Consider the following 23,237-nt stretch of genomic DNA (forward strand, 5'->3'; position numbering starts at 1 on the left):
TCTACACTGCACTCTGCCATACTTTGTTTACTTGCCACCTTGCATGAGAATTGTGATGATTCCTGACCCTGATTTGTAGTCAGCAAATGATCAAACTGACAATATACATTACTACCAGCAGTAACTGCCATGTGTGTAGGAGACAAATAAAGATGGTTTATTTTTCAGAGAGTTTGTTTTTATTAAATACCAATTAACAACACACACAAAAGGCTTGATGGGAAGGGACATAACAGTGCAGGGCAGAGTAGGCTCTCATAACTGTGTGTAAGTCCAGCTATCATTTTGGAAGCTGTTCAAAAGGGTGGAGTGAACAGAGTACTGAGATGTTCTGGGAAGCTGCAAGGAATGTGTGGGAGGAGTTTGGGGAGGGCATGGAAAGCAGTTCTGTATCAACTGCAGGAGGAAGGTGGGCGTGAGCACGCATGTGTTCTGCCTGGAGCGTGATTAGGGACTTCAACATCTCTGTTTGCTCCTCCATCACTTTTATCACCTGCTTCTGGCCCTTTACAATGCACTCCTCACTCTCCTTTCTATCCTGCCTTTCTATCTTAATTTTTTCCTTCAGGGTTTCTCTCCACGCCCTGTGTTCCCTTTTCTCAGCCTCTCAGAACATGTCTTCCTTGCTTCGCCTTGGTCACTTCCTTATCTGGCGGAGACATGCCACTAGTGTGCAGGGGGTTACCCTGAAGGCCACGCCTGCAGAAGCACAAGAAACAATACACAGAAGTTTAATTGTTAGTTCACACAGAGCATTGAATGATAATAGTAAAATACACCTCTTGTAACATACCAGTCACTTTCTCACTGTCCCTTGGCAAGTGCACATTTCAGTAAACACCCTAAACATGGTGAGCTTGGCCCAGGGGAAGTTAGGCATTCAAGTGGGAGCAAAGGCATTAGGTGTCTTTTTTAAGAGGATCACTGCGGTAGACTAGAGACAATATTGTAAATTCGGCCCCCGTTTTCCACAGGTGAGGATCATTGTAGCTGATATCTCACTCCTGTGGGTAAGCAAGGGAGCATCTTCTACTTGCATGTGGCTTCAGACCAGATCCCTATGCTGCTGTCCTGTGTACCACTTTGGTCCCTGCACAAGTGATTGCCAACTGGCGCTGGAAAGTTTTCTACAATGGGGGAAGGAATAAAGTAGCTCTGCCAAGGAGCCTTAGGCAGAGGATTGGCAAGTACTTCCAAGAAAGTTTCTTAGAGAGCTCTCTGGAGGATTCCCGTGAAATCTCGGCGTGCATCAACACACCGTTCCGCCACACTGCTTAGATGCCCAAGGGAATGTGGAGCACACTCAAACACAGCTACTCTTGCACATTTCTATCCCTTCACCCTTTCCTACAATATGCAGAGCAAAGAACAGTTCTACCTCACCTATAACTGAGCAGCATCAACTTAAAAAGATCACTTACCAGAGCTCTCCTCTTCCGCATCATGCGCATCAGAGTCGGACTGCTAGGACTGGCTGGACCACTCCAGAGTGGAAAGTAGCTCCTGACTCACTCCACCACCAGACCACCCTGCCGTGTGCTCCACATTGTCCTCCAACTCAACCTCTTTGGCCATGACTTCATCCTCTGTCCATTGTCTGCTGCCTCCCGCTGCTCCGAAGTATCCACAGGGCTCTGAGTGGTGGAGGTGAGGTCACTGCCAAGGATCATATCCAGCTCCTTATAGAAGCAGCCGGTCTTCAGCACAGGAGCAGAGTGACGGTTTGGTTCCCTTACCTCCTGGTACACCTGTCTCAGCTCCTTTATCTTTACTCTGCATCATGTCCCATTCATAGACCATCTACAGCAAGCCACAAGAAATCTTCCCATAGGTATCGCAGTGCCTATGGCAGGAACAGACCTGGCACTGCACAGCCTCCTCTCCCCATATACTCAGCAGATCCAACAACTCCACTGAGCTCCTACTTGGAGAGAGTTTGCTGTGTGGAGTTGCCATGATCAGCTGGGAACATATGATGTGAGCTGTCCACACCGAGCAAACAGGAAGTGGAATTTCAAAAATTTCTGGGCCTTTAAAGAGGGTGGGGTGTGTATACCTGTGTGCAGGACAGTGGAGTTTGACTGCTTACTAGAGTGGTCAGGATGGGCATTGTGGGACACCTCCTGGAGGCCATTTGCTGTGACAAAAACAAGCCCATGGCCTACACTGACACTTAGTCGATATAACTGTGATACGAAAAGCTCTATGCCTCTCATTGAGGTGACTTTATTTTGTTGGCAAAGCAGGAGAGTTTTTCCAGCAGGAGGAGCATTGCAATGTGTACATCTCCACTGCCTTGTGCTGACAAAACTGTGTAGTGTAGCCAAGGCTTAAGTATCCAATGCCTTCTCTCCAGTGGATACAGCCAGGGAACACCAACAGTTACTAGTAACCAAATCAGAGGGCACTTATTTAAGGACAAAACCAGGACATAGAAAATGTATCAAACAAAACAAGGGGTCACAACACAGAGAGCGTTTACCAGCCCTGCTACCCTCCTTTTCCAGCCCTTCCATGTCTACACTGCACATGTAATCCGCATCTGTGGGACCCGGGCTTGTCACCTCTGTGTTTCCAAGCCAGGGTTTGAGCATTCAGACTGTATTGCAAACCTGGGTTTGCAGTTACTGGACCTAGTCTCCCAGCTATGCTAACACATCTGTCTAACACTCCACAGCCTGTGTGGCTCCGTGTTGTGGCTTGAGCTGTGACCACATGTCAAAATGAAAGAAGTCAGACTCTGACTTACCCTCTAGCAGGGTCCTAGGATCTGGTTCTTGCATGCTTGCTGACGTGAGTCAGATTGATTTGTGTGTGTAAGGAAATGGGGCTTGGACTGAAACCTGAGCCAGAACCTGGGCTTAGCATGCAGTGTAGACTACCCAGAGGCTGAGGATCTAGATAACCAGAGCTGGGATTTTGGCATGAATCACCCTGAAGCACTTCCAGATGCCATCCCAGGGGGAGCCAGGAACACCCACATGTATGAAACTTGCACTACGGCAGTGGGCTCTGACTATTCTATGGGCTCATATTATCTGGTCCATCTCAGTATTAGGGTCTTTGAATTTTTCATGACGGCTCCGACGGCCGGAGAAACCTTTCTGAAGTTGATGCAAGAGTCCCTCAAGATGCCGCAATGTCGGTCGCAGAAGGTTAGTAGGGATTTTAGCTCAGATTGGCACCTGTCCCAAGGCCTCCTGGAAATTGCAGCCCAGAAGCATAGGCGGGTTTTAGTACTGTGTTAGCTGGGGTGACATGGCCTGTGTGCATGAAGGGTGAGGAAGGGTCGGTGTGGGATGGAAACCCAGTCTAGGAGGGAACCAGATGGTTCGGGGGTGCAAATCCAGACCCCTGAGGGTTGTGTCACTGCCTGATCTGTAAACATGTGCTTCAAAATGCTTTGCTATTGTAGGTCCCACTGTGGGCTGCTCACGGCCAGCCTACCAGCATGCATCCTGGACAGCCTGGGGTCAGCAGCTCTGAACCTAGTAGCCTACGTAGTAGAACCTAATCTACAGCCACACAGCCCCACTCTGCCTTACACCAGCCTTGGTTATGACCAGCAAAGGTGACCCCCAACACATGCCCACTCCTGAATTTCCCCCAAAGTGTGTGCCCTGAAGTATCCAGCTCTCCCCTGGCCAGCCTGGAGAAATCATAGGGTTAGTTTGTTCCTTTAAAGACACAAAAGCACATCACAGCTTATTAACTTAACTGGGGGTAGATACACCCTTCCCTGCAAACACAGCACTGAGTTGGTGGATGCTAAAATAAAACACATTTATTAACAATAGGACCTAGCTAAATAGATGCTTATGGAAAAGCAATAAACTTAGGAAGGGTTACAAGCAAATAAAAGTGAAAACACGCATGTAAAATCTAAAACTTAATCCAGAAAGGTAGAGGCTTTGCTCAAGATGGTTTCTCTCACCAGTCATCGTTCTTCCCAGCTGTGGCTGGCTTCCTCTAATTTAGTCAGGACCTTCCACAGAAGCACAAGGGGCTGGCTTCCCTTGTGTGCCTAGATGAAAGACCTTTGCCTAAGCAGGTTTCTCACCTATATTCAGTCCCAGAGATTTCAGTCACCCCCTTGGCTGAAGGACCCAACTTCCTCAGCTGGCAAGAGCTCAGTTCCCTGCAGGGCATAGTGACAAAGCCAAGCTGAACATCTGCAAGAGGGTGCTCCTGTTGGGTTCCAGGAAGTGGGTGGGCACAAACCAACCCATGGCTAAAAGCCCCTCCCCCAGCCTTAGGGGAGGAGCCACTGAGCCCAGGACTGAAATAAATACAGGTGACAAGAGAAGAAAAAGCAAGGAGAGGTGTGAGGGCCAAAGGGTCAAAAGTAGGAACCTAAAAGGGACACCAAGCAAAGAATCCCAGACAGCGCCCACTGCTCCTCAAAGGGAGCCAGCAGATGTGGCCCAGAGGAACTCTGCCTGGATACGTGAACGGAGAGAGGAACAGAAATAGGTCCCTGTCATAAATATAAAGGGAAGGGTAAACACCTTTAAAATCCCTCCTGGCCAGAGGAAAAACCCTTTCACTTGTAAAGGGTTAAGAAGCTAGGATTACCTCGCTGGCACCTGACCCAAATGACCAATGAGAGACAAGATACTTTCAAAGCTGGAGGGTGGGAGAAACAAAGCCCCTCTCTCTGTCTGTGTGATGCTTTTGCCGGGGACAGAACAGGAATGGAGTCTTAGAACTTAGTCAGTAATCTAGCTAGAGATGCGTTAGATTCTGTTTTCTTTAAATGGCTGAGAAAATAAGCTGTGCTGAATGGAATGTAGATTCCTGTTTTTGTGTCTTTTTGTAACTTAAGGTTTTGACTAGAGGGATTCTCTATGTTTTGAATCTGATTACCCTGTAAGGTATTTACCATCCTGATTTTACAGAGGTCATTCTTTTACTTTTTCTTCTATTAAAATTCTTCTTTTAAGAACCTGATTGCTTTTTCATTGTTCTTACGATCTAAGGGTTTGAGTCTGTGTTCCCCTATGCAAATTGGTGAGGATTTTTATCAAGCCTTCCCCAGGAAAGGGGGTGTAGGGTTTGGGGAGGATTTTGGGGGGAAAGATGTTTCCAAGCGGGCTCTTTCCCAATTATATATCTGTTAGATGCTTGGTGGTGGCAGCAATAAAGTCCGAGGGAAAAAGGAAAATAGTTTGTACCTTGGGGAAGTTTTAACCTAAGCTGGTAAAAATAAGCTTAGGAGGTTTTCATGCAGGTCCCCACATCTGTACCCTAGAGTTCAGAGTGGGGAAAGAACCCTGACAGTCCCACAGTCACAGAGCACCCCCTCGGGCAATATCCTCTCCCTGTTGTTATAGATGGCCATGTGGCCATCGCTGGGAGGAGATTGACAAGGACGTCTCGTGACTTCATGGGGCCATGGATGTGGTGTGCATAAAGGAGAAAGTGGGAGGAGAAGTGCGCCAGAACCACAAAAGTAGACCCAGGAGAAGCCAGAAAAGGAGCTACAACCTGGTGCACTGAAAGTAGGAGTGTGTCAGGCTCTCCCTCATGCTGGAAAAGGAACAGGCATCAGGGACAGAGGTGAACTGTGCCAGGCACATGCCCGAGTGAGAGGTAGCTCCAGCTGGTCTTGGTCACCCACGTTCATGGTCAGGAGTCTGTCCCAGAATTCTCTGCAAGCATAGGCGTTGGCTGGATCCAGGAAGGAAAGGCTGATGTAGAAGGCCCTGGCCCTTTTCTGCATCTCCTCCAGATCCATGAGGGTGGTGCCATCCTCTGCCGAAAGGAAGTTTGACGTGCTTCTTGGCTCCCCTCTTTTTTTCCAGAGCATAGAATAATTGGGAGCTGTGATCCATCTCCTGAAGGACACAGTTGCAGGATCGAATGAATGCGCCCATAGCCCAGTGGTCCTCAAGTGTCTGGAGATCTTCCCACTACTCACAGCATTCTCTGCAGAGGGTTGGATTCCTGGAGCTGGCAGCCAGGTATCTCTCCAGCTCCAAAACCTACCAAGAGAGTGGTCCTATTGGGTTCTGGGGAGGTGGACAGCTAAAGAACCCTCCCCCAGCCTATGGGGAGGATCCACTGAGCCTGGGACTCAAATAATTATTGGGGACAACAGTAAAAAAAAACAAGGACAGGTGTGAAGGTCAAAGAGTCAAAAGTAGGGAACTGGAAGTGGACACTGACCAGAGAACCCCAGGCAGTGCTCACTGCTCCTCGATGGTGTCAAGGGAGCCAGTGGATGCCGCCCAGAAGAACTCTGCCCAGGTGTGTGACTGGAGGGAGGAACAGAAATAGGCCCCACAGTCGCAAAGAACCTCCTCAGCCAACATCCTCTGCCTAGTATTGTAGATGGCCACTTTGACCATTGCTAGGAGAAGACTGATGAGGAGGTCCCATGACTTTGTGGGGCCAAGGATAGCGTGTGAGTATATGAGAAGGTGCAGGGAGAAGTGGAGCAAAAATGCAACAGCAGGTCTAGGAGGAGCTAGAAAAGGCTAGTGCACTCAACGTAGGCATGCACCAGGGGCTCCCTCACACTGCAAAAGGGACAAACATCGGGGACAGGGGTGAACCGCGACAGGTACACATCCGTACTCATGGCTCCATGAAGGGGCCATCAACCAATATGCCTGGTGGGCTGTGGGACCAAGACTGGGCCCACCAGGATTCCTCACCCTCAATAAGTGGCAATAGGTCCCACCACTTAGTATCAGGGTGGGACACGAGGGTGAGGAAATGGAGAGTATGGAGCATGAGCGTGTACAGATGTGCCCTTGGTGTGGTTCGAAAGCAAACTGGCTGCAGGTCACGCAGGCAGCTCCAGGTGTCTGGGTGGGACAGCTGGGGAAGGGAGGTTCATGGGGAAAGGGCCCTATGAAGAGATCCAGAGGGCCCGGGTGTGTGGTGGGCAGGGAGCACCCTTCTGCAGGACCTGCTTGAGGTAAACCTGAGCAGTGGGCAGTAAGGCTGCCCTCAAGTCCTGAAATATGTGCCGGGGAGTATGAAGGGCAGAGAGCCCCATGCATTGAGCAAGCATGAGGGGATCCACCCAGGCTCCCAGTTCGAAGTCCAGGAGGTCTCCGATTCTGGTGACTCCTGCCAGGACCAAGCTCTGGTGCACCAAGGGGGACTCCGCCACCTGCACACCAAGTTGGGGGTTGCGTAGCAGGGGCTCCATGAGGAGATCTGCCCTCTCCGTGGCTGCCACAACTCCGGGTCAAGGAGCACCAACCCCGTCAACCTCCAGTGGAAGAAACAGAGGAAGGGCTTGATTGCCAGAGGGTACTGCTGGCCTGACAGTTGACAGCCCTCCTGTACCCCTTGCCTGAATCTGACCAGCTTGGTCAGGGTCCAGCTGAGCCTGACTAAACACTCCGCAGAGGTGTACAGCACCTGGGAAAAACCCATGAACTGGGACCTGAAGCCAAACACCTGCAGAGTGCCCAGGAGATACCTGTGGTCCAGCCTGTTGAATGCCTTCTCCTGGTCCAGGGACAGGAGGGCAAACGACAGACCATCCCTACACCCAAGCTCCAAAAGGACCTGGACCAAATACAGATTATTAAAGATGGAATAGCCGAGGACGGTGTATGTCAGATCTGGATGGACCACGTCCGCCTGCACAGACCCCAGGCACAGTGAGATGGCCTTTGCTATGACTTTGTAATCTGTGCTGACGAGAGAGAGGGGATGCCAGTTCCGAAGGTCGCGGCGGTCTCCCTTCTTGGGTAGCAAAGTGAGTACGGCTCGCCGACATGACAGAGGGAGGACCCCGCTCCCCAAGAACTCATCCCAGCAGGAGGGTGGTGGATGGTAGGTATGTTAGCCCTAGAATGATAAAGGCCCTTTTCCCTCTAAACTGAGAAGGAATTACCTCAGCTCAGCTAGGGACACCAGTGACGACTGGGGGATCGGATGCTCCAGGGTGAGAGGCTGCTCTCCTCCCAGCAGGGGAAAGAAGCAAACTGAATGCCTGTCTAGGGGAAGGGCTGGCACCCCAGGGTCAACAACAGGACAACACCCCCCAGCCAGGGGGCAGGGAAAGGGGTCCCCCTTTATTTTGTGTTAGTGAATTTGTTTCTGTTGTCTGGTGAAGGAGCAGTGCTTGAGCCTGCCCCATGCCTAGCCGGAGATGATTGATCAATTGTAACCAAGGGGGCAGACAAACACTGGACAGAGTGGGGTTGATTTAATGCAGGGGGAAGTGCTCAGCCTGTTCAGATGGAGGAGGGGCCCTGCCACAGTGTGTAGTGATGGAGGCCAAAGACGGCTTCTCTCCTGGCTTATCTCTCCCAAAGTTCAACAAGTTTGTTTGAAGATGCAGGATGGCCTCAGGCTGTTCTTCCTTCCTGGGGCTTCCCGTCCCCTTCTGTGTAAATGGGGCTTCCATTGTTTTCATCCCACCAGGCTTAATCTACCTAAGAGACAGGTAAATAGCTCCCCCTCCTCTGGGCAGGAACGGCTCCTCCCTTTGTTTGGCCACACACTTTCAAACTTAGTATCAATGTGTGTCCATAATTCCCCCTACTGTGTTACTACAGATATTTCACAATGACATTCATCACCAGCATGGCATTAGCGCTCAGAAAAGACCTCGCTCCATATACGCTTCTAATGCAGGAATATCGTATGCAATCAGTTTACTCAGTTGCTTATCTGAGCCCCCCTGTTTTTATAGCCCAGTAAATCTTTGCAAATGATTCTTTGGAAAAGTAAAACCCAGACCGAGCTTCTAGACTCCAGGCTGTCTTCTCCCACACTTATTAGTGTGAGGTTTGCCTCCACCCCTTGTTAATTTGCTGGGTCTGCATGCTGCTTGTATGGAAATCGAGATAAACACACGGTCCCTTCCTTGGGATAGACCTATTTAACAACTCCCCTGATACATCTGGTTTGAGCACATTTTAGTGATCATTCCAGTGTATGTCCATAACCCTTAATATCACTTGTGTACATACATCACACAAGGATATGAATGATTAGCAAGTTTTTACTTTTCAAATGATACCTCACAAGGAGTATTTTGCACAAAGATTGTTACAATAGTGTGTAGGGTGTGATCACCGGGGTCTAGTGTCCCAGGTGACATGGTCTATCTGCACCAAGGACGAGGGAGGGCTGGTGTGGGATGGGGACCCGATATAGGAAGGGGGTCACAGGGTCAGCTGCAGAAACACAGTGAGGAGAAGGACCCTGAGGATGGTGGCAGAGGGACCAGTGCCATTTGGAGTGAGACTGCTCAGAGCAAAGTTCGGCTCCGCGAAAGTCACACCAGGCACGTTTGCCTTGATCCAATCGTTGTAGGCATTCGGGCGGATGTAGACTCCAGGGTAACCGGGGACAATACTGGTTAACCCATTAACTGTCCTCGTCAGGAACCAGCTCACAGTCCCAGCAAGGTACCATGTCCCATCCTCTTCACACATCAGGGGTCCCCCACCATCACCCTAGAGAGAGGGAAAGAAATGGGGTTCGAATGGAGGGGACCAGTCTCCATCATCCACAAGGGCCATGGTGGAGTCTCCATCTCTCGATTGCTTCACATCCCCACTGGCTGCCTTTCTGGGAGATGCTTTACCCAGACACAAATCTTTGGGCTCAGTGAAGGGGTATCTGGCTGCAGGTGTGCTCTGGTTGTACAGTAGGCCCAATTGGATGGGCTGATGGACCCTGATGACTTTATACTCTATGGTCACAACCTCAAGCCAAGAGGTGTGTCTTGTCTAAACTCTGGGGAGTGAAGTCAGGGCTCAGCCCCTCCATCCAGGCCCACTGTTTGGTGGGTCCCCCCAACACACAACACTGAACAAACAGGGACAATGGGTCAGGAACAATAGGGTCACCCCTTGGGTGGCGTCTGTCCAGCACCCAGTAGAAAGGGAACCCTGATCTTTTTTGGGGTCTGTGTATTGCCGAGCACAAAAGGGGTCTCCCAATCTCAGTCAGAGTCTAGAGAATCTCACCCAGGCAGTCCCTTTATAGCCTTTCTTCGGCCCAGCACACATCATGTCATCTTTGATGGGGTTGTCACCCACAGGCTTTCCTAATGCTTCCCGGAAATGATCGTTGCAGATCGTGAAGTTTACTGTGAGCACCTCCAGCTCCTGCAGTGTCTCCGCTAGGGAGGAATTGTCTGCAACGAAAGGCGCGAGGGCAGGGTGGCATGAGTGGAAGTCACGTAAAAAGCTGTCACATTAAGGGTCTATAAGAAATTCCCAGATCTGAGAGAGGAGTGGGGTGGGGAGGGGCTGGGATCCAGGTTTCCTGGGTTCTATCCCTGGCCTGGGAGTTGAGTGGGATCTAGTGGGTTGGAGGGAGCAGGGGGCAGTTGGCCAGTTTAACACCAGCTAAAGGCAGCAACCCAGATTTGAAAAGTATTTAGGGGTTGCTTTGCTCAGCTTTGCAGCCCTGAACTGATTTAGGATCTTAAGTCTTATTATAGACACTTGGGGCCAGATTGTCAAAGGCATTTAAATCTCAGAGCAGATGCTGCTCAGTTCCAGGCCAGTGCTACAACTAGGTTTGCGATTTGATACTGCTTGATGCCAGCTGCTTGGCTCACCCTGACACTGCTTCCTGTTGGTCTTGAGCCTGCATCAGTAAATATACAGGTGCCAACTACACCAAGAGGAGCGGTTTGAAACCCATATTAGGGCACACGCACACACCTCAAACATGGACATCCATTCATTGTGCCAGGAATTAAATCCCCCATAACATAAATAAAAATAGTATCCGTCAAATTATAATTATTGTTAAGAAATTTTTGATCATCAGTTTAAATGTTCACAGTTGTGCAAAATTATGGGGTAAAACTTTTTTTCATTTTTATTGATTTAAATTTTCACAGTTGTGTAAGATTATGGGAGGGGGTCAGGTAATAATTATATCATGACAGTAGTGGTTGAGATTCAAAGAATTAAAGCTTTATAACTATAAACCACACAAATTGTCAATATGCCATGTCAAAAAAATACAAAGTAAATGTCCTTAAATCAAAATCTAATAAGTTCTCAAACCTCATTATTCTTTGCCTATCTTTAAATGTAGATTATTACCGATAGAAATTTTTTTGGTAGTTTGGGTATGTACTGTGAAATCAACATTGACTGAAAAAAAACCCAAATCATTCCAGATCCGTGTATAATGATGCCTGTATAACTGTGCAGCTGTATAACTATATAACTGTGTCACAGTACAATTGTGGCTGTTTAACCATAAGAGCGGCCATACCAGGTCAGACCCATGGTTCATCTAGCCCAGTATCCTGTCTTCCAAGAGTGTCCAGTTGCATTCAGAGGGAATGAAGAGAACAGGGCAAATTATCGAGTGATCCATCCCTTTCATCCAGTCCCAGCTTCTGGGGTTGAGTTCCAACAGCTGAATTGTGCATTGTGTGAAAAAGTATTTCCTGTTTGTTTTTAACTTGCTGCCTATTAACTTCTTTGAGTGATCCTTGGTTCTTGTGTTATGTGAAGGGGTAAACAGCACTTCCCCATATACTCTCTCCATACCATTCATGATTTTATAGACCTTGTGATGGGGTGTGCACCGCACACTTTCCCGGCAAGAGCTGGGGTGGCCAGATGGGCCCAAGATACTAACTAGGCTGCGAGCTAGGGAGTTAAATGATGAGGAACAGGCTCATCTGGACAGGAACAGGCAGGATCTGTCAAAAGCCAGGTAGCTGGCAAGAGGTGGGAGAAGCTGCTGGGAAGGGCAGTCACTCTCTGGAAAGAGGAAGGAGTGTTTGTGGCTGGAGGAAGGCAGGCTGCATAGACTCCCTGAGAGGAGGGAGTGGAGAAACTGGTGAACCCAGAGAAGTGGGGAGCCAGCTAGGTAGGAAAAAGCCCAGGGAAGCAATAACAAGGTCTAAGGCAATACATGCCTAGGCTGCATGTTATAGGGTCTTTGGGATGGAACCCAGTGTAGAGAGTGGGCCTGAGTTCCCCTACCAGCCACTGGGCAGTGGCTCAGGGCACTGGAGACACCAGCCAGACAGGCAGTCTGGAAATACTGTTTTCCCAGAAGCGGAGGGACTTAGTGACCATGGACTGGAAGTGGGAGCACCGAGAGCTGCCACATACAGAAAGAAGATGGGTGGAGAGATGCAGAGGAGGCTGCAGCTGAAAGACTGAGCTAATCCCCAGAACAACCAGCAAGAGGCACCACAGGCAGAGGGAACCCCAACACAAGTGGTGGAGAATGCGGGCACTCGGTCTCCCCTGAGGTAAGGGGACAATTCAGAGGACTGAACATCAGGTGCAGGGCTGTAAGAGTTGGCAGGCCCTGATGCAAAGGAACCAAGAGACACTGTATAGCACGGTCACCTCGATGCAATTGGAGAGTGTGGGCCACTGAGGTGAGGGGATAAGAGAAAAAGATAATGGAGTCACCTTGGACAGAGGCCTTCTTTGCAGAGGGCAGCAATACCCTCCCAGACTGGGCCCTGACCTGCCAAACCCAATGAAGGGAATAGACAAACAGCAAGGGCAGATCCAGGCCCTATTGAAGCAGGTTCTTGAGAACAACAAACACTGAGGGAGGCAAACTTGTGCCTGGAGAAATACTTGCTGAATATTTTGGAGTGGCAGCATTATTTATTTAAATGTCAGAAGAGAAGATAGGGGGAAGGCCGGAGGGACTGGGACCAAGAGGGGGAGGTCCAAGGCCAGGAGATCAGAGGTCCAGCCAAAACTCTGTTATGCCTGTGGGTCAGAGGGGACACCTAAAAAGGGAGTGCCCCTATTTATGTTGTGAAAAAGAAGTTCCCCAGGCAGTGGGAGTTGTAAGGGGACCCAAAAGAGTCCCACCAGCTAAGAGGGTAGGTAGAGGAGGGCGTTGTTTTCCATGTGGGGAGGTGGAACACATAAAAAAGAACTGCCCCTATAATTAAAAAAACAAAAAAACAAAAAGGAGTGGCTCAGAGAAGGGTAAGGATCCCAGGACGAGGGAACATGAAGCCCATAACAGTAATACTGTACTGAGAATGTGGGGGGGTGGAGGGGGAAGAAAAGGTATTCCATCCAGGCTCTTATCTGGGGGTAATAAGGAAATGGAAGATGATGGTTGGAACAGAAAGGGACCAGATCAAAAAGGGAATTACCACAGAAATAAAACATGACCCAAACCCTGAAGGAAAAAGGATGGCTGGAGTCTGAGGAGCAGGTGAGGGAGCTGCTGGAGAAACTGGCAGTGGCCGAACTGGCCCTGCAAGGTGCAGAAGAGAACTTACAATAAGAAATAAGTCACCAGGACCAGATGGTGTTCACCCAAAAGTTCGGAAGGAACGCAAATGTGAAATTGCAGAACTACTAACTGTAGTCTGTAACCTATCATTTAAATCAGCTTCTGTACCACATGACAGGAGGATACCTACTGTGACAACAATTTTTTCAAAAGACTCCAGAGGTGATCCTGACAATTACAGGCCTGTAAGCCTAACTTCAGTACCAGGAAAATTGGTTGAAACTACAGTAAAGAATAAAATTCTCAGACGGATAGATAATCACAATTTGTTGGGGAAGAGACAACATGGTTTTTGAAAAGGGAAATCACACCTCACCAATCTACTAGAATTCTTCAAGGGGGTCAACAAGCATGTGGACAAGGATGATCCAGTGGATATAGCGTACTTAGATTTTCAGAAAGCCTTTGACAAGGTCCCTCACCAAAAGCTCTTAAGAAAAGTAAGCTGTGATGGGATAAGAGGGGGAAACAAAGGGTAGGAATAAACGGTCAGTTTTCAGAATGGGGAGAGGTAAATAGTGGTGTTCCCAGGGGTCTGTACTGGGACCAGTCCTATTGAACATATTCATAAATGCCCTGGAAAAGGGAGTAAACGGTGAGGTGGCAAAATTTGCAGGTGATACAAAACTACTCAAGATAGTTAAGTCCAAAGCAGACTGCAAAGAGTTACAAAGTGATCTCACAGACCAAGGTGACTGGGCAACAAAATGGCAGATGAAGTTCAATGTTGACAAATGCAAAGTAATGCACATTGGAAAACATAGTCTCAACTATACATATAAAATGATGGGGTCCAAATGGGCTGTTACCACTCTAGAAAGAGATCTTGGAATAATTGTGGATAGTTCTCTGAAAACTGTGTGCAGCAGGAGTCAAAAAGACTAACAGGATGTTGGTCATCATTAAGAAAGGGATAGATAATCAGACAGAAAATATCATCTTGCCTCTATATAAATCCATGGTACGCCCACATCTTGAATACTGCATGCAAATGTGGTCACCCATCTCAATAAAGATATATTGGCCTTTGAAAAGTTTCAGAAAAGGGCAACAAAAATGATTAGGGGTATGGAACAGCTTCCATATGAGGAGAGATGAATAAGACTGGGACTTTTCAGCTTGGAAAAGAGTCAACAAAGGGTGGATATGAAAGAGGTCTATAAAATCATGACTGGTGTAGAGAAAGTAAATAAAGCAGTGTTATTTACTCCTTCTCATAACACAAGAACTAGGAGTCACCAAAGGAAATGAATAGGCAGCAGGTTTAAAACAAACAAAAGGAAGTATTTTTTCCACACAACGCACAGTCAACCTGTGGAACTCCTTGCCAGAGGATGATGTGAAGGCCAAGACTATAACAGGGTTCAAAAAAGAACTGGATAAGTTCATGGAGGACAGGTCCACCAATGGGTATGAGCCAGGATGGTGTCCCTAGCCTCTGTTTGCCACAAGCTGGGAATGGGTGACAGGGGATGGACCACTTGATAATTGCGTTCTGTTCATTCCCTCTGGGGCACCTGGCACTGGCCACTGTCAGAGGACATGACACGGGGCTAGTTGGACTTTTGGTCTGACTCAGTATGGCCGCTCTTATGTAATTGATGAGGAACAGGCTATCCTGGACAGGAACAGGCAGGGCCTGTAGAAATCCAGGTAGCTAGCAAGAGAGGGGGGCAGCTGGTAGGACAGTGAGTCAGGGCACTGGAGATGCCAGACAGACAGCTGGTGCAGAAAGACTGATTTCCCTGGAAGGGGGAGAGACCACAGTGAACTGGCCATAGGGAGAAGTCATGAACTGGAAGCGGCAGCACCGAGATAGGCCGCATAGGGAGAGAAGATGAGTGCAGAGACCGCTGAGCAGAGAGTAGATGAAAGACTGAGTTAATCCCCAGAGCGACCAGCCAGCAGGAGGCACCATAAGCGGAAAGGGAACTGCACCACAGGTCTCCATCTCATCTGCACCATATACCTATCATTGCATAACTGTACAACCATAAAACCGTGGTGGTATAACCATATAGCTGTGACGGTGACTGTTTAACCATGTAATCCTGTAACTCACAGGCCATCTGTGTACATATGAAGCTGCAATCCTCCAACCTATAACCTTTGTTTGGTGCTGGGTCCTTTTCATACCCTTCCACCCCTCTAGGAGGTACAAGTCTTACTCACTTAGTGGGAGAGTTTTCCCCCAGCCAGTCACCCTGCAGGGCTTCCCATCAGGCATACGGACGGAGGCATCAAGGAGACGCACAGGGCGGATGGTGGCTGTGAACTGAATCAGATTCTTCAGTTCCACCAGGGCGATGTCGGCCTGGTGAGTGACATTGTTATAACTGGGATGGGGGATGATCTGCTTCACCAATGAGAACGAGTGGATGCGGGTTTGACCGAAAATCTGGTTTTCCCCCAGCTGCACCCGATACGCTGAACTGGGTACAGACCTGGATGAAAAAAAATCTGATTAGGGAAAAGCCACCCAGCAATGCCTCACAGGCATGGCTCGCCTGGCACTGAGATGCAGGCAGCTCTGGGGTGGAGCGGCTGGGGAACATCCACACAGGGATGTTGCACAACAGGAAGCCAGTGGAACGGGAGAGGGAGTCTTTCCAGAGCATCTACAGTCACTGTCTCTGCTCTGCCTGGGGTACTCACGGATCGAAGCAATGAGCTGCTGACAGCACCCAGCTCTCAGAGATGAGTGAACCTCCGCAGATGTGGAAGCCAATTTGCTGCACGCTGACCTGCCAGGGCCAGGCCCCGTCCTTGGCATCTTGACCACTGAAGATGCGCCCTGAGACCAACTGCTTTCCAAAGACTGGCAAGAAAAGAGGGGAAACATATTATCCCTGGGCAAGGGAGCAAAAGTGGGGAGAGTGTACATAATTATTAGTATGACCTGAAGATAAAAGAACAACTCCTTCCCTTCCCAGACCCAAGAAAAGAACCCAGGAGTCCTATATCCCAGACTCCCCTGCTCTAACCTACCAGACTCCAGTCCCCTTCCCAGAGCCAGGAGAGAACCCAGGAGTCCTGGCTCCCAGACACATTCTGTTTCCACATGTCCAGGGCAGGGAACGCTGGTGTTTTGCTGCGGGCACCTTACCTGTGCCATTCCAACTCCCACGAGCGCTGTGACTTTTTTCGGGGTGATCCAGAGTGTCCCAGTTGCACCACTACCCCCTGCTCCCAGTGGGAGGGAGCCCTTGATGTGCCTACCAGGGGAAACTCTCCCAGCCACCAGCTGCTGGCCTCTCAGGCACTCTGTGAGCCCTACTCGATCCCTCTGCAGGCAGCAATTTGCACACCCAACTCCGTTACACTCCAGTGCCCAGTCCCCTGTCTTCTGTATACCCGCAATGCACAGTGATCCGCTGCGTCTGTGGAAACAGCACCCTGGCCACCCCCCCCCGCTCGCTGCGTCTGTGGAAACAGCACCCTGGCCACCACCCCCCCCCCGCTCGCTGCTTTCCCCCTCACCAACCTCTCCTTAACCACCAGCACTTAGACATTGTGGCAGAATATGCCCCTGGGTGTGCTATTGTAATAATCTCTGCACAAAGTTTACCCTGTGAGGTATTGTTGGAAAAGTCATAATTTGCTGGTCAGTATTGTCCTGGTAAAACCTGTGTGGCCACTTTGCATGTGAAGTTATAAGATTCCCCTGTATGACGTTACTCAAACATGTTCCAAGTCTGGGGAGTGGCCAAACCGGCTCCTCAGAGACACAGGGCAAGCTGACTCCTCATCCAGGTGTAAACAAGGCCAATGGGCCATTGCCTGATAAACAGCCACTCTTTGGCAGGAAAAAGGGACAAGTGAAAAATGTATATCTTAGCAAAGAAACAGCCTGGACTTCCCACATAAACAGAAGGCCTGTCACCCTACTCCCAGCTGGAACTGCATCTCAGAAGGGGGACAGGACTATAAAAAGTAGAGGCAGACACCCCTAGATACCACCCCTTCTCCCTCTCTTTCTGTCCATTGATTCACTGCACAAGAAGGGACAAAGAAAGCAGCCATTAAACAGAGGCAGGGGTCCTAGCCAAAAAAGTTTGGCCAGTAAGGCTGTTGAGAGCATGTGGTGAGCAAAACTTTTCTTCAAATTTAACCTAGTCTGCTAAGTTAGACATTAGTGGTGTTTGATCTTTATTTTTCTTGTAACTATTTCAGGCTTTTATGCCTCTTTACTTATACTCACTTAACATCTCTCTCTTTGTAGGTTTTTTTGTTTTATCTAATCCAGTGTGTCCAAGTTGAAATGCCTGGGTAACAAGTTGTGTGCGTGTCTCTGGTGGGATCCTCTTGTGTATCCGGAGAGCCTCCTACTGAGGGTGCACGTGCTGCACTCCCTCTGCTACGCTGCTCGCGGTGATCCCTGGCTGGCCGTTAACCTTCCTAGGAAGGTTTTTCAGTGACTCACCCTCCGGCCGAGGCACTCACAGTCAGTAAGTGAAACGAACACAAAACAGACCCCTTCCAGGGTACACGCTCTAACAGGGCCTATCACAGCACCCTCCGTTGTTCTCTGACCCTCAGCCCTGTCCCTGAGCTCAGTTCTAGCTCAACAGGGCCTATCACAGTACCCTCACTGGGGTCAGCCTGCAGCCCTGTCCCGAGGGTCCCTGTCTATAGTTTAGCCCCTTTCTGGGGGTTAAGAAGTCCCACCATTACTGACCCTCTTCCAGGTCTACAGCCCCCTCTCTGGGCTATTCCCTTATTCAGGGTGTTAGCCACTGGGACTATGGCTGCTGGGGCAGAGATAGACCAGGGTCTGCCTAACACTCCAGGTCTCGACCCAGGGACCCTATAAATAGTAGCCACCAGCTGCTTCCCTTTAACTATTGGCTACTGCATTTCCCTGGCCCACTTCCCTTTTAGCCCCAGTCCCTTCCTTGCAGCCTGGCTCCAGCCAGCCAGGACCACCATCCTTGCTCTCAGGCTCCAGGAAGACACTGCTCCACTTTGTCCAACAGCTCCTTTTTATAGGAGCCTGCGGGGCTCAGGTTGGCAGCTCCCTGCAGCCTCTCTCTGATTGGCTGCTTCCCCACAGCCTCTCTAGGCAGCTTGGAGGATTCACCTCTACTCCTCTTCCCTGGGGTGGGGTGGGGTAGGACTGTGAGGCCTTCAGCAAGGCCTCCGGGCTTGGTACACCCGATCACAGCATAGTATTCCCTGGCTCCCCACCTAATTCTCATTCCAAATGACCAGGGCAGGTAAGTCTCGCATTCTGCCACGGGTGTCTTACCTGCCGGATTCTGACTCACTGGAGCACCTATGGAGCAAACGAAGAGAAAAGAAAGCTATGACTGTGTGTCTGTGGGGGAGAGGGGCTATTCAGTCATTCCTGGTGTCTGACACGCTGTGTCTGGGGGAATGGGTGCCAATAGCTTCACCCACAGTTCTGAGGCTCCTCCTGTTTTGCTTATAAGAAGATTTTTTTCAGGGGAAAGGGCAATATGCCCCTGTAGTAACCTGGACTGGCCTGCCGCAGACACAAAGGAAGAAAGTGGCTCCACCCCCTGGTGGGTGGAGCCCAACCCCCTAGCTCCACCCCCTGGAAGCCAAGGGGCGGGGCTGGAAGTATAAAAGTGGGACCCAGAAGCTCAGTTGGGGGCCAGCCACTGGAGGGGACAGATGCTTCCCCTAAGCTCTCATGCTGGGAGGTGGCAGCAGGCCTCCAGAGTGCAGACAACTGGCCCGGACCACCTGGACTGCTGGATGACCCGGCCCCGCAGGAGACAGATGGCTGACCCAACCCTGGCAAAGCTACTGCTGGCAACTGAGCCCCCGCCAATCACCTTACCTCACCACAGAGATCTCCAACACGGTGCCCGCTGGCAACCTGGTGCCCACCGGGGCATTTTTGTGCGCCCGCAGGACACCTCACTGCTGAAATGCTGCCGAGAAGCGTTGCCATTTCTCCGCGGCATTTCGCCGGCAATGCTTCTTGCCACTGCTGCTTCTCGACGGTGGCATTTCAGCGGCAGGGTGCCCGGCGCCCGCCACAGTCTTCTGGGAATAGCCATATGCTCCTCCCACAAGAAAGGCTGGGGACCACTGCCTCACCAGATCAGCATGTACCCTTGGAGGGGGAGTGTGGAAGTGGCCCAGGGGTAGAAGACCCCTGTTTGGCTGCAATGCTGGCAGCGGGTGAGACAGCGTGTTGTGGCTTGGATCCCCACTGACATGGTGGCAGACCCCGCCACCACCCTTAGGGCCCTGGGCCTGGACGCAGTGGAGTGGGAGGGCCTGCGTCCCCCGCTGCCACCCAAGCTGTGGGTGACAGTCTCCCCCTCTCTCAGGCTAGCTGAATGAAAGCCTGAGTTAACTGACTTTGAGCGTGGGTTGGAGCTGAGTGACTTTGTTTTCCACCTGGCCTTGAACCAGAGCCTGGGCTACGTGCCTATTTGCTGCTCTGCCTGCATGCACGCCCTAGCCAAGGGACTGTGCTTGCTGCCCCACCCTGAATTGGCTATCTGCAGCTCCATCTGAGTGCAGGCTGGAGCCATACTTTGACAGGGCTCGCTGATTCCCCCCTGCCTCCAGCAAGCAAAGTCCAGAGATCAAGTGAGGTGGACTGGCCCTTCCCGGACCCTGCTGGCAAGGTACCCTGCCTTCAACCTACTACAGCCGCGTTTATTGAAGATACAACAATTTGCATATGCATTTAATTACACCACACACACACACACATACGTTGTTTTGCTAGTCGATCTTATAGTTACCAGTCCAGAGTCCGGATCAATCTAGTGGCCAGCTAGGTTGATCATGGGTAGGGAGGAGCCAGGTCCTGCCGGTCACGACACTATGCTCCAGGGAAGTCTTGGCAGGACGAACCCAAAGCTTCATGGCAAGGCACCTTGCTTATGTGGTGACATTTCTTCATTGGAACTGATGAGGTTTGCACCATTATGCTGTAATTAATTGTCGTTTGAGTGCTTGTTTTACTTTTTTTTCTTTTGTTTTTTATAAAGTTTTGTAGGGAGTTATTTTATGCTGGTTTTGATTACAGCTATTTTGTCCCCATTGGTAGGTGCCTGGCTCATTTTTAGAGTTGTTAATTTTGCCCTTTTTTGACATTTCAATCGGGGCGTGTTGCAGCCTCCTGGCGCCCTTGTGTCTGTTTTTTGGTTCCTTCCTAGAACATCTGGTCTGGTGATGGCCTTTACATTTATTTCTTTGCACACACATTCCTTATTCACACACAAAACTAACTTACACAAAACATTTTAAACAAAAACCTCAAGTTGCAATGCAAACAACCAACAACAATCATTCCATTGTTTTACTTATTTTAAAATGCTAAGCCTACAACAAAGTGGTGACCCTAAAAGGTCTGTTACTGCCTTGAAATCATCCCAGACACAAAGTCTCATTGATTCATTTTGACCAATGGCACATTAGGCCATTCCTTTCTGCTATTTAAAAAGGGTAAAATACAAACATAAAATCCTTCTACTACATGTCCCCCTTTTGGCCCCTCAAGAACAATTCTTGCGTGGGTCATATTTTATAAAACTATTTTATAGCAATATACTGAGAGGCAATTTGAGATTGTGGTTGTAATTTAACAAACATTTCTTTTTGTTTAACAGCACATACAACACATTTCCAACAAGCAAACACAGGACAATATTAACACAACTAGTAACAGGTGAAACATAATAGACAATATGCTTTTAGAGGTCGGGGAAAAGCCTGTAAAAATGTCATACCAGTGATAGGCTGTTAGTGTTTTTTTTTTTTTTTTTAAATTTAAAGCAATTTTTAGCATGTTTTTATTTGCATGTAATATTTGAATGACATGCTTTTAAAATATTTTTTTGTGTTTGTTGTAAAAACTGAGTCACCTTTGTTTTTGGCGACAAGTGATTAGTTAGATTAGATTAGTTAGATTGTGCTAATTTAAGCCAAGGGGAACAGAGAAATTAACTGGGGTGTCGGTTACGGTGCTTTCTGCTTTTTTTATTTTTGGTAAATAGTCCGTGTGATTGCTAGTATATAATACATAGGCATTACATTTACATGTAGTTATTGGGGGTTGGCTAATACTTGCATCCTCCCACAATACCGTTTCCCAGGGTGTAACACGTGCACATTGTTTGTTGTACAAAACATGTCACATTTTTTAGTTTGTTTTAGACACATGTTTCCAGTTATGTGTTTTTGCTGCATGGTTTTGTGTTGACAGATAGGGACAAGCACATCCATTTTTGAGGGCTTTACTTCGGACACCCTTGGAAGTCCAATAATTTCTTCTCTTTTTTTGGCCCACTGACCCATACCTGGGGCAGCCAAAAGGATTCCAGGGTCAATTTTGGGAACGGGCTTACTTTTTATATTTTTGTTTTTACAGACTGGTGGTGAGCAATTTTAACAATAATTTCAACTAATAACAAATCAGGCTTAACCATGCTGGAAACATATTGCATTTATTTATATTTGTAGGTGTTAAACAAGGACCTTTTTTGTTGCTTTAAAAGATGCATTAATACCCGAACATTCCTAGATAGTACCCAAAACATTTTGTGTTTAAGTGATACTAAACTAACAATGTGCATTTTAGTACATTTTATGTCCAAGGCAGTTTTAGTTTTTAATTTTATTTGTTTATACAGCAGCTAGGAAGTGGTGTTTAGCCAGAGCCACGTATTTTATGTTGCTTTTAAGTTTTTTAGACTTATTTGTACCACGTTTACAGCAGTATTTGCCTGCTTGTGAATGAGACTATTTTGCAGTTGTGACAAGGAACTTAACGTATTTTGAATTAACTTTAGGTCTATAGTATTTATAATTTTTGCTTTAAAACCAATTTTTTTAATATGGTGTTTACTGTATTTTGTTTTGCTCGGCCATTGGCGTGTTGTGTTTTATTTAGGCCGTTATAATAGGAAGGGAGTAGGGTGAACATTTAGGCTTTCATTTAGATACGTTTAACTGAGTCCAGTTTATACCAATTTTTATTTTTACTAATTGTGGATTTTAAAAGACTTTTGCTGGATTACTTTGAGTCACAAACAATTTTGTTTTGTTTTTTATTTTAATTGGGTTACCTTTTTTGAATGCATAGGTTTTGGTCCAGGTTTTGGTGCATGTGTCCGGGAACCAGAGGTTCAATTCACTATGGGGTATTGGACAGTATCCCACAATGACTGTTAATATTGTTCCTGGCTTAACAGGCTCATTCCACTGATATGGTAATTGTGGGTAGCTGGAACTCCAGGTGGTATCTCCCTAGGGACCCTTTATTTTAACCTCTGTTTCTCAGTGGCTTGGTATTTTTGTGGTGTTTATAAGGTGAACTTTAAGTTCCGGGGGTTTTTTTAGGCATACATATTGGTATTTTTTAGGGGTTTTAAGATTTGGCTAGTGTTTTTATTGTACCATTCCATGAGGATTATCGGATAACAGGTAGGAATTCATGATTGGTTGGTGGGGAGTGAATTATTCCTTAAATATTGGCTTATAAGGAGGGCTGCATCTTCTCCCATGATCGCTCTAATTATCTGGGCACTAAAAGTTCCCAGAAGCGGGTACAGCCAGACCTTACACTGGGGTCTCATTTGCTGTGGATTAAAATTTTGATGGTGAAGCAGTGCCCCGGGCTCAGGTTCTGGGATGTCCTTTTCTGCAAAGAATTCAAACATCATGATTTATGTAAACAGTTTAATTTGTGAAACATGGACCCATTTCAGTTTTCCATCTTTTTCAGTGTGATATACCAATGGGCTAAGGCCCTCTGCTATGGAGTAAGGGCCTATCCGTTTTGATTCCAGTGAGTGACCCCTTTTTTCCATTTTAAGGTACATGACTTGGTTCCCTGTTTTTTACAGGGCTGCTCTTCTGGGCTCTTGTTTCTGAACTTTATTGTTCATGTGTTCAATGGCCTGATTAACCCTATACTGGAGGGTGGTTTTATTTTTTTGTAACTGTTTGAGCCATTGAAAAGAATTATGCTGGGTTATATTAGAGCTTTTCTTTTTTTTTTGACCCTGTACCAA

At 48.3% G+C, this 23,237-nt stretch overlaps 1 protein-coding gene across 1 annotated transcript in view; it reads right to left on the reverse strand.

Annotated features, from left to right (window-relative positions):
• The window catches only part of LOC144265870 (transmembrane protease serine 9-like), a 29,822-nt gene extending 10,656 nt beyond the window's left edge, over positions 1–19,166 (reverse strand). Inside the window, exons 1-6 of the mRNA XM_077818919.1 lie at positions 19,124–19,166; positions 18,482–18,508; positions 15,889–16,051; positions 15,406–15,677; positions 9,948–10,117; positions 9,257–9,431 (exon numbers count right to left, since the gene is read on the reverse strand). Coding sequence (XP_077675045.1) covers positions 9,257–9,431; positions 9,948–10,117; positions 15,406–15,677; positions 15,889–16,051; positions 18,482–18,508; positions 19,124–19,166 — 850 coding nt within the window. The remainder of the gene's footprint in view (positions 1–9,256; positions 9,432–9,947; positions 10,118–15,405; positions 15,678–15,888; positions 16,052–18,481; positions 18,509–19,123) is intronic.
• Between the last annotated feature and the right edge of the window lie 4,071 nt (positions 19,167–23,237).

The sequence above is a fragment of the Eretmochelys imbricata genome, chromosome 6 (genome assembly GCF_965152235.1).
Source record: "Eretmochelys imbricata isolate rEreImb1 chromosome 6, rEreImb1.hap1, whole genome shotgun sequence".
NCBI classification, from domain to species: domain Eukaryota; kingdom Metazoa; phylum Chordata; order Testudines; family Cheloniidae; genus Eretmochelys; species Eretmochelys imbricata.